The sequence below is a fragment of the Pimephales promelas genome, chromosome 1 (genome assembly GCF_988280905.1).
Source record: "Pimephales promelas chromosome 1, fPimPro1.hap1.1, whole genome shotgun sequence".
Classification (NCBI taxonomy): domain Eukaryota; kingdom Metazoa; phylum Chordata; class Actinopteri; order Cypriniformes; family Leuciscidae; genus Pimephales; species Pimephales promelas.
Window position 1 is genome coordinate 40,020,709 of NC_142769.1, and position 11,060 is coordinate 40,031,768.

An 11,060-nucleotide genomic window follows, 5' to 3' on the forward strand; every position below is an offset into this window, starting at 1 on the left:
TGCTTCAAATCGGGTGGGATTATAGACTGATCGTTTTAGTTTATCCCCTCCACTGCAACTAACGAGAGGAACGTCTGCACTTCATCCACTGACCATTCAGCCATTTCCTTTTTGAAAGTTTTTTTCTTTCTTTTTTCTTCAAGCAATTCAAGGATAGTTTTAAAACAGGTGCTATTACTGGCTATTTAAATCTAGCAGGTTTGATGTCTTGCAAATACAATGACACTGGTAGTGACGATTCTGTCTTACCAATCAGTGATCTGCAGTGTTTTCACATCACATTTTAGTATTGGTACGGTAAACTTGGAACCTCAACAGAGATACCATTTAAAGCGAGCCGTACCGTAGTGGGTGGGAAAGCGCCACAAAGTGCGTCACACCCAGCCGAGCCATACCATGCAGTGGAAAAGCGCCAAAGCGTGCTGTACCGAACTGTGTCGTACCGTACCATGCAGTGAAAAAAAGTGCCACAAGAGAGAAAACTGAGAAACAGTGTACATTATGCTTTATTTCGAAAAGATTCAGGTTCAATTACCTGAAGCTTGTTTTGTAATTCCACCATTAGCTTGTGTAGAAGAGACAAATTTGAAATCGCTCGAGTCACCTTATAAAGCAGTAAGAAGAGGGACAATGTCACCAGTAAAAGTGTTGTTACCAACTCAAAATTCAAATACAGCTGCTGGGGCTTTTCCTGACCATTTATTGAATCAAGTGTATTATCCTGACCTTGGCTTGCCCAAGCACAGGTTCCAGTGTGGGTGGAACTGGATGCGTGTAGTGTTTGGAAAGCAGGGTCTGAAAGCACGTAGCAGAGTTGCCAGGATCTAACAGCCACGCAGCAATCTGAGGATCCATGACTTGACACCCCAACACTGCACAGAATCAGAAATCAAAAGTCACAAATTCCTCAAATATTACCCACAATATCAGTGTTCCCAAATTCTTTTAAAACATTATTAGATGTATTAAAAGTCTATATCTAATGGTAATGTCTAAATTGAAACAGTATTTCCAACTTTTGTGAATATAAAGTGGGTCCATTAGTGAGAGCCATACCTGTCAACACTCCTGTTTTTCCTGGGTTTCTCCCATTTTTTTAGCCCCATCTCCCGGACCCCACCCAGTTTGTTATTTCTCCCGGGAAACCCCCGTAATTTGCATGGCCCAAACTCCTTTATGAATAATCGGACCAAAATGTTTCTTTAATGTTGACCAGTTGCCAGATCTTGTATTAAATACATTAATCTTTCACACAATTGACACACCATATACAATATCAACCCGTTTGTCATCTCAACCTGGCAACCTATACCCCAGTTGTGCAGAAAGCTCAACCCGAAAGCGATTTTTTGTGCAAATCTAGCGTTGATCTGACCCTCGTTATGTGAGGCAGTCCGGCATAAAATGATTTGCTCAAATATATAAAACATTAAATGGTGATAACAGATCATCACAAGCCTTAATGACAGCAGCACTCAAGCTGACAGCATGATTTTAAGAGCATTTTGAGTGTTTCGAGAACATCTAACCTTCTAAAAAAAAGGAGTTAACAAGTGACAAATTTGCTTTAAAAAATGATTGACTTAGAAAAAAAGGATGGAATATATTTATGTTACAACATAATACAGAATTATAGAACAAAATTTAACATTTTATCAACTTTTTGATGCCTTAACCCACTGTTCACTTCCAGTTTTTAAAAAAAAATGTCAAGTAGTCTTAGAATTTGAATCCTACATAACATGGTAACTGTTTAGTCAGAGATAAAGGACCTTCATATGAGTCACCTTGTTTCCAGCTCAGGTCTCTGCTAAAGTGTCTCAATGCAGTGCGAAGCAGGTCTTTAGCTTTAAAGCACACAAAAAGCTTTGTGCCACACATCATTCGCAGCAACAGCTCTCTAAGGACACAAGCAGATACAGAGAAACACACACTGAACACCACCTACAGCATCTCTAATATCATATCCACACCTACAGTGACCACATTACACATGTAACAGTATACCTTAAAAAAAAAAGAATCTGTGACAGAAAAAAGCAGGGATAGTAGGGAGAATAGACAAACACTCTGTCTTTTTTATAATTTCCTCTCCAAAAAATATAAGCACACCTGGTAAAGGCATCCGGTTTTTGTATCAAGTCTTGTTGGGCCCAGGCTGGTGTCTGCTCTAGTCTGAGGTATAGCACCCTCTCTGGTGGCCTGTCCTGTAGTCCCTCTGAATCCAAATCAGTCTTCAGCAAAACCAGCAGGCCACACACAGCAGGGCACAGCCTCTTTAGAGATATTGAACACACCAAGCCATTACATACTGTATACATATACACTCACATACATTACAACTCGCACAAATTTGAAATTCTTTCAATGTGCCTTGTATGAGTCGATTTTTTTAATTAGTTTTTTAAATATTATAAAAAAAATTAATTACAGATAATATCATTTATTTCTGTGATGGCAAAGCTGAGTTTTCAGCATCCATTACTTCTGATTTGGTGCTAAAGAAATATTTCTTATTATAAACGTTGAAACCATTTGTAATGCTTAATATTTGTAGAAATGGTGTTATTCAGGATTTGAAGAAAAAAAAACAATTATTTGAAATTAGAAATGTTTTGTAACATTATAAATGTATTTACTGTAATGTTTGATCAATTTAATATATCCTTGCTGAAATTAAGCATTCATTTCTTATTCTTCTTCGAACTTATTTAGATGAATATCATGGAATAAATCTGTAAACACACCTGTTCTGGGTCCAGTTGTATGGTGCCATCTTGGTATACCATGGTGACAACTAATGCTTTCGCTTTTCCAACCTCCTCTAACATACATTCTCTATCCTCTTGTGAGAGACGGCCTGTGTCACACACCCTGGGATCAGAAATCAAACTAAAAGCCCCTCTAGAAGTTGCTGTGGTTCCATCTTCTTTTATATCTGTTTCTGAAGACATTTGATAGCTTATTTTGGATCCTGACAGACTTGGATCAGAGGGGTTGGGGAGTTTAAAGTTATTCGGTTTATTGCATTCTTGCCTCTTAGATTCTTTCTGTGGTCTGAGGGGATGTCTCTGCCTCTTGACACCAGACTGTGGAGCTTTTGGTTTTAAGAGCTGCACTGAGCCCTTTACTTTTGCATGGCACAATGTTGGGTTTCTAAGTGTCTTATCACACAACTCATGGGATGAAGTGATCTTAGGAGCTTCTTGTACGGGACCAGGGGGATTCCATTTTCTAATATGCTTTGGAAAAGATTTTCCCTCACCAGCCTGTATCCCAAGAAAACAAATTCAGGTAGAGTTTAAAAAGAGGACATTTGAGTTCACACTATCTCTTATTTCACATGTGAAGAGAATATTTAACAAAAGCAATGCAAATAAAGTCAATCTCATAACACCAAAAAGCTTAAATCGGCAGCAAGCAGCCATCCGCACGCAACCCTCTATTTCAGAGTGTGGATGTCAGTGCCAGACAAATCAGCTTAAAAAAGCATCAAAAAGAGAATATGCACACACAGTTCCCAGGCTGTCACTAATAAAGCTCTCTAAAGCAGTTTTCAGACTGATTCACCTACACTTTTATCACTGCAAGGACAAGACTTTGTCAACCTCTAAACGACCCCTGTGATTCTTTATGTAACAGACATCTGCAGTAAGAGATTTCCATTATTCATTAGTAGGCTGTTTCACCTTGAAAGAAGTTTAAAAAAAAAGCTACAAGCACTCAGGATCAAAACATTCTTGCACACTAGATAATAGATCCACAGATTATAGGGGCTTTTTAATGTTTATGCTAGCCTGACTTCGTCATACTCATATTCAAGAAAGAATATGAGTCTGAAACTCCTCCATTGGGCTTTGATTATGAGGCGTGTCGTAACCGAACCAGGGCTGCGTTCAGCCCGGACAAAACGTTGCACAACGTTTTTTAAACAGAAACGGTGATGCGTTGAACACCCCGTTCTGATAACGCAAGAGTTGCAACTATGGAGCCTGACAAGGCCGTTCTCTGTGTTCTTTGAGAAGAATTTTCAGAGCCTGATGAAGTCGGTATAAATATTTGTTTAATATTACAAAATATGCCCGATGTTACAGTAACTGCACTTGCCGCCCAGAACACAAGAGAACATCCCAATCAATTGAAGGGATTTGTGGAAACTGAAAGCACACATTACTTAATTCAGACTAAAACACATTCTGTTTAGCCTCACACACTAACTTTATTTGTATTTCATAATGTTTTAATAACATATTTTCTTTCTCATTTTTAGGAAAAGCACTTATTTTTTATTTCTATACCAATGTCATACACTTGCAATGAAGCTAAAAAATATAATAAACTACATCATGTTAATATCTTATATTTTTACAATAAATGACAAACATATCTTCTAATATCCTCAGTTGTTGCATATAGCGATCTGCATTGAACACATTTGTAAATTATTTTCCTTGAACCCATTGTGTGAGTTCACTTTATAATACCGCGTGCTTTATGTATGTTGCTGCTGATTGGATTGCAGTTCTGACACACCCACCAAACAAGAGAAAACATATCTCAAAGCCCGCCCTGGCAATTTGATTGGCCCAATGATTTCTGAACCGATCATAATGGGCTATATGCACGCATAAGTTCCGCATTTGACGCAATGATGCTCGTCCATTTCCGGTTGTGGAGATTTAAGCGGAGGAAAACCGAGGAAAATGGGCTAATGGCAGAGTCTTCAAAATTTACTGTCCTCCCGTCTTTGAAACGAAACGTACACACGTTTAGATGTCATTTTATATATAGTTATGTTTATTTAATATAATTTTAAAAAGAAGCATAAACACAACGAGGGGTGTCTGTTTTATCTGTTTTTGTGACTAACGTTTCTTTAGTATAACCATGGAGTATAAAATTCAATATAAATTTTCGGTATTGCATTGGACTCTACGATCGGCGGAAGTTATCGAGCTTTCTTACACCTTCACCGGAAATACCGCCGTGCATAGAGCCCATTACTCCTCAATGGATCGAGCATAAACATAGCCTGGATGCCAGCCCGAACTCCGCCCACAACATTTTTTGGACGGAAGGTTCGGTCTGGCATCTAGGCTATGTTTATGCTATAGAAAATATAGAATTTAGTGATTTCTGTCTAGATAACTCAGTGAGCAGGTGAAAGAATGCTGTCCTTTGGATTGTAATAGAATATTGTATGTGTGTGTATGCTTAGTTCATTGTCAATTTATCACTCTGATACTTTGTACTTTATAACTCTAGGGAAGTCTTCATTTTTTTCCTTCTGTACAAAGAAAACTTCCTATATATAATATTATATTTATATATATATATATATTTTTTTTTACTTGTGCTGCACTTTCTTATCACAGTCTCACACAGGATACCTCATAGATGAAGTGTTATTTGCAGGGTAGAAAGGGAAATATACAATGATAACAGAAAATTAGACTAAAAAGGACCTATCTGATGACATAACACAGCCAGGACTGCCTTCTCTCTGCTCTAGAGCGAGAGTATGTACATTACCTGAGACTGGGGCTGGATGCTGTGCTGCACACCAACACTGGTGGGGTGTACTGTAGACTCCATCTTTCCAGCTCTCTCTTCAACAGGCATCGGAATTGTATTCTCATCTGGCTTGGGAGAACCTGCATGAGTGATAAAAAAAAAGGTAATTTCTGTCCAGTGGGTAGTGTCTGTTGTATCATTAGCTTGTATTTATGGAAAGTTGACATGTCCTGCAATGTGCTATACACCATCTAAAACTATTTTAAACATCAATCCACAAATTATTAATTATCTTGATAACACTCTGAAATTGGTTTGATCAAGAACTGTTACACATTTTTTTTGCAAATGAAAAATGTTCAGCCAAGTTAAAGCTGGAACACTGGTAAAATATACAATAGAAAGAATAGGGTTTTTTTTAATGTATTTGTCTAGATGTCGATCAAGCGTTGTACTTACTAATTCTGCTCTTAGTAATCTCTCTTCTTTCTGAGTCGCTGTCTTCTTTCTCCCTCCCTGAGTCCAGTATTTCACCTGGCCTAACAGGTGTGTGTTGCTCACATTCAAAGACAAAGATGCTCCCACATCTTTTGGCATATGCACAACATTCCACTGGAGCTGACCATTCAGAGTTTTGATTATCTTGCCGGCAATGGCTGGTCTCCAGATCCTGATACTTATATGTTGGTTTCTCTCCATTAGATATAAAACTATTATGCTGCACTTGTATAAACACAGCTGTGTCAGCTCTGGCCTCTTTTGAGATTTCCTCGCAAACAGAATCATACTTATCGTTCTCTGTCAACCCAGATCGACAGCTCCATAATTGGTCTATCTGTCCATTCTTACTCTGCTTGTCCACATTATAAATCATTTTGCACTCTTCTTTGGATGCTGGATGACAGTTGTTAGTAGGCAACGTAAGCTGGCTAAAGCTGATCTTCTTCTCTGGGGTAGCCTCATGTTGATTACAACCTACTGGGCCTTCTTCAATGGGGCTTGCTGGTTGAATCCACCGCCTTTTACCCAAGGTCAGTTTATGGATCTCTTCTTTTGTCATAACGTCTGGTCTAGCCTGAGGGCTCCCCATGCTATTAAAGTGGAACAAGCATAAATAGTTTTCTCCCTGTGCTACCTGTATATGAGGCTGTGTGTAGAGCACAGTAGAGTGCTAACCTCTCATTACTGGTCTCATCCTTTAACATGAAGTGGTTTGAGTCTTCTGCCAGATTATTTAACTCCAAGTCTCTAAAGAGAGAAAAAACATGTGAATTAGAAGATAACACAATCAGAGAATAAATACTATAAATGTTAATATGTTCAAGGCAAAGACAGTCAGCATTTTAAGTTCAAAACAATCAAATGAACAATCATTTTATTTGTAGTAAAGAAAATAATATAACAAGTATTGTTTGCTCAATATACATCCAAAACCCTTACTACTCACCTGATGCACATCTCTTGATTTCTGTCATGTCTGCCCTGATGCTGAGACAGTCTGAAGCCTCTACTACTCAAAGCTGTAATTTTGAATTAACAGATTCCCTCAGACAGACAGTTGAGTGTGAACAAATCAATAAAATACAAAATTCAATAGGCCATAACTTATCTCAAGTTAATAATATTGTTGGAATGTTTCTAACTCACTAGCTCTGCTTCTGTCTGCTCTATGCACATACTGGAACTGAAGGGCTCCTATGATGCTCTGTGCAGCTGCTGAGAGAGGAGCTGCGTTCAGACTGCTGCAGAGGTAGTTCTCCATCTCATTTCCTGCTCTTCTAGTCTGTCTTAACCCTGTAGTCACATATGCAAAAAATAGCAGTGCAATTTTAGAAGAGGTGAAGGCCCAAGGGATCAAATGTGGACAAGCAACACTGCTGTCATACTCTTGCACTACACAATATATGAGTGGAAAAGAAACACATTGGTCCAATGTCTGTCAGTCAACTCAGATCTATCACAATATAATACAATCGACTCGTCTTTTCTTGTGGTCTTTTTAATAAGATTAAATTCTTAACTGCATTTAAGCAACAAAAAAAAAAAAAAAAAAAAACTGCATTTTTAAAGAAGTTTTGAATACGCACACAAAAAAAATTTGCTCCATCACATACATGTTTATTCACAAAGATAGAACAGTTTAATCACAAAACATATACAAGTAACATTATTCATACATGGTGTGGCTCATTTGTAAAAGTACAAATGCAAATTAATGTGAAACTGTAGGCATTGAACACTAATTTGACATACCTTAAGAACATTAACTTTTAGCAGATTAAAAAAGAATAATACACAAGAATATAAAATCTATGGAGCTCGACAACATAGAAGCAACAATGGTTCATGTCCTAATCTGCATCTAACATTAATTTCTCAGTCAGACATATTTTTGCAGCAGGGACATCTGTATATGTTGGCTTGTGAACACAAAGGAGATCTACATTCCTGCTCGAGCCTCTATATCTCTCACTGCCCTACTGAGCAGTCTTGGGTCCAGATGGAAATAGACGTAGAGTTCCCTTTCTCTCCTCAGGGAGGCACTGCGTTCAAGTCTCCCTCGTTTGGCCTTCAAGTCTCCAACTATGTCCTGAAGAAGTGTGTACAAGGTCTTTTGCTTGACCTCCAGCTCATCTAGAACAATTGTGAGCTCCTATACAGAGAGAGCAGGTTGGAACAAGTCAGATAGAGAGGATTTAAACTTCTAAAGCCTAGTTCACACTACATGATTTTAAAATGTTGGGCTGAACTGTGCAGTTCACATTACATGACTTGCTCTCAGTGAAATCATGAGTGTTCAAGTTGTTTAGCTGTTCACACCACACAGCACAACGTGATTGATCCACAACAGGAGGTAACTCACTACACGAGTTAACAACGCACTGCATAGAGATACAACCACGATCGGATGATAAGAGCATATCATTTGTGACTCAATGAGAGCTGTTTCAGTACTATAGTATACAGTCTAAATCCTGAAAATAATCAAACAAATAACGAGTTGACAACAACACGATTCTATCTGGTCTAGAAACCATGTTTTGTAACGAAAAACCACGCAATAAAACGAACCAGAAATGACGCGAAACTACAGAGAAGAACATAACACGCGAATATGGACGTCAGACAGAAACTAGTGCTGCACACAGTTTGCTCGACGATATGCTCTGAGAAAAAAATGCAAAAAAGAAAAAGTAAGATTTACCTGGTGTCCTCAACCCATGCGTTGCTATGATTGGCTGTACTCATGACATCACTGAGATTGAGTCGCGCGACTGCTCGAGATATCTAGCAGGCTAGATATTTTTCTGAGCTCGGTGACCTGTCTGCGAGCTGTCTGCGAGCTGTCTTTGATGCGTTGTTGGCTCTTTCACACTAACGGATTGGCGAGCGTTAATCGTCCGCTAATCGCCCGCGATTTGCACGCGATAACACCCTGACTTGTCGGCGACTCAACGATTTGCAAATCGGGCTTAAATCGGGCTTAAAATCACGTAGTGTGAACTAGGCTTAAATGAACACTGATTGCTTTCTGTGTATGCAAGAAATTCAATTTTACAGATTACCTAAAAATGAGAAGTGAAGAGAAGAAATATTGTTTTGTAAACAATATTGAATTGTTTTAAATGTCAGGTTAAAATATACAAATAGATAAAACAACTAAAATGTAAGTTCCATTTAAAACTCCAAAAGCGATTCTGGCCTAACTTCATTAAAAAGCCTGTTTTCATAGGAGCAAAAAAAACAAACAAACAGTGAGGTGTTGCAGTGACATGAAAGAATACAGAAGCCAGACATATTTTGAATCTTTCCACAAAGAATGACAACACCAAGTCATAGAACAGCAACAAAACAAAATTACTAAGCAGAAAAATCCACCACCAAACAAAGATGAGAGGTGCATGCTTTATAAAAGTCATGAAAGATGACAAATTAATTTGCTCACGTTTCTTGGGATTCACAAGGGATGATGTAGAAAACGGCGGTAAGGTTGAAAAAAAAAAAGAAAGACAAGAAAGACATACCTGTGCATGAGGGCAGAGCTCCAATGCAGATGTGGCTGTAGCACATACCTGCGGCCTCAGGAGAGGCAGCACAATGTCCGAGTATGCCACTTGGTCGAGCGCATCTCGGTCACTTTCTAAACGAGCTCCAGTAAAGGCTTGCTCTCGTCTGGCCCCATCCAAAGCCTCTTGTACATTGACCAGATTCTCCTGTAGTTTGGAGGCTGCTGTTTCCAGCCTACCGTAGGTTTGGAATGGCTCCTCTCTTTCCATTGAGGCCTTATCCATCTCGAGCATCTGCAGCAACCTGAAGGATGAACAAAGGATATAGTCTTACAATCTCAACCTGCATTACATCATGATTATGAAACTGTAAAAAACTTTAAATTAAACTTCTCTCCACACATGGTGGGCTACCTGCTAAAGGCTGTGTCCTTGGAGCTCATGATCTGTTGTTTAGCATTAGGACCAAGGTAGGGGACTTGAGTCAATTGAGTTTGTGTCAGATTGTTTTCTCTCTGACTAGCAGCTTCTGCTGCCCCCTCAAGCCTCTTCACCATTTCATCAAGCTGCTCCATCAACCTCTTCCCCTTAAGGAGCTCAGCATCCTGGGCTAGACGCACGAGTTCGAAGAAGGCCTTCTGACTGAGAAGCTGGTTGCGAACTTCGCTCTGTCTGGAGGTGTAGTAATTTTGCCTGGCTACTTGAAGAGTGAGGTCACCACGCACCACAGGGATGTTAAGGAGGCGGGCACAGTCTCGTAATGTGGAGCGGACTGGGTCTAACATTAGAGACTGAACTTCAGACTGAATTGAGAGGATCTCAGACCTTAGATCAGGCTCAAGCCTGTTCACATGTGAGTAGCACAGAGACTACAAGAGGGAGGGAAAAATGAAAATTAGGAAAAATTATAGGTAATACTCAATCCAAGAGACATTATTATACAGAAAATAATGCCTGTATAATTATTCAAAAGTCACATGCACACGTTTAATCTCCTTGCATGCAGCACAGTGTGTTTATCTACAACCAAATTTACTTGGGAACATGTTAGAATAGTGGTAAAAGTATTAACTTTTTAACCACAATACCCCCTCCCCCCAAAAATACAGTAAAATAGTGAAATATTAAAACTTCCATTACTCTAGCCTTCAGTGTCACACGATCCTTTGGAAATCATTTTAAAATACTGATTTGTTCCTTAAGAAATATTTCTTAATATTTTTTTACATTAATAACATTTTTATTGTTATATTTTTGTTGAAAACATAATTACACTTTTTCAGGATTCTTTGATGAATAGAAAGTTCAAAAGAACACCATTTACTTGAAATATAAATTTATTAAGTAACATTATGAATATCTACTGTCATTTTTCATCAGTTAAATGCATTCTCTTGCTGAATTTCTTAAAAGAAATAAAAACTTAGTGACTTAAACTTTTGCATGGTGTATTTAGTCTTTGCTTCTGTTCAACTTTACAAGTCTTGAAAAATAAAGGACCAAAGGAAATACACAGATTGCCATAAAAAGTATCAGCAG

The 11,060-nt window shown here is 38.5% G+C and overlaps 2 protein-coding genes across 5 annotated transcripts in view; both read right to left on the bottom strand.

Annotated features, from left to right (window-relative positions):
* poln (polymerase (DNA directed) nu) overlaps positions 1-7,305 on the bottom strand; it is a 38,216-nt gene extending 30,911 nt beyond the window's left edge. Inside the window, exons 1-10 of the mRNA XM_039683838.2 lie at positions 7,162-7,305; positions 6,962-7,034; positions 6,691-6,762; positions 5,974-6,605; positions 5,533-5,654; positions 2,748-3,269; positions 2,113-2,276; positions 1,788-1,900; positions 727-872; positions 536-604 (exon numbers count right to left, since the gene is read on the bottom strand). Coding sequence (XP_039539772.2) covers positions 536-604; positions 727-872; positions 1,788-1,900; positions 2,113-2,276; positions 2,748-3,269; positions 5,533-5,654; positions 5,974-6,605; positions 6,691-6,762; positions 6,962-7,034; positions 7,162-7,276 — 2,028 coding nt within the window. The 5' untranslated portion in view covers positions 7,277-7,305. The remainder of the gene's footprint in view (positions 1-535; positions 605-726; positions 873-1,787; positions 1,901-2,112; positions 2,277-2,747; positions 3,270-5,532; positions 5,655-5,973; positions 6,606-6,690; positions 6,763-6,961; positions 7,035-7,161) is intronic.
* Positions 7,306-7,613: 308 nt separating this feature from the next.
* Positions 7,614-11,060, bottom strand: part of haus3 (HAUS augmin-like complex, subunit 3) — a 6,328-nt gene continuing 2,881 nt past the window's right edge. For 3 of the 4 annotated variants that reach the window (XM_089129678.1, XM_039683841.2, XM_039683842.2), the window contains 3 exons: positions 9,936-10,390; positions 9,540-9,825; positions 7,614-8,167 (listed from right to left, as the gene is read on the bottom strand). In XM_089129678.1, coding sequence (XP_088985804.1) covers positions 7,955-8,167; positions 9,540-9,825; positions 9,936-10,390 — 954 coding nt within the window. In that variant the 3' untranslated portion in view covers positions 7,614-7,954. The remainder of the gene's footprint in view (positions 8,168-9,539; positions 9,826-9,935; positions 10,391-11,060) is intronic. The other variant, XM_039683844.2, reaches the window with a different exon arrangement.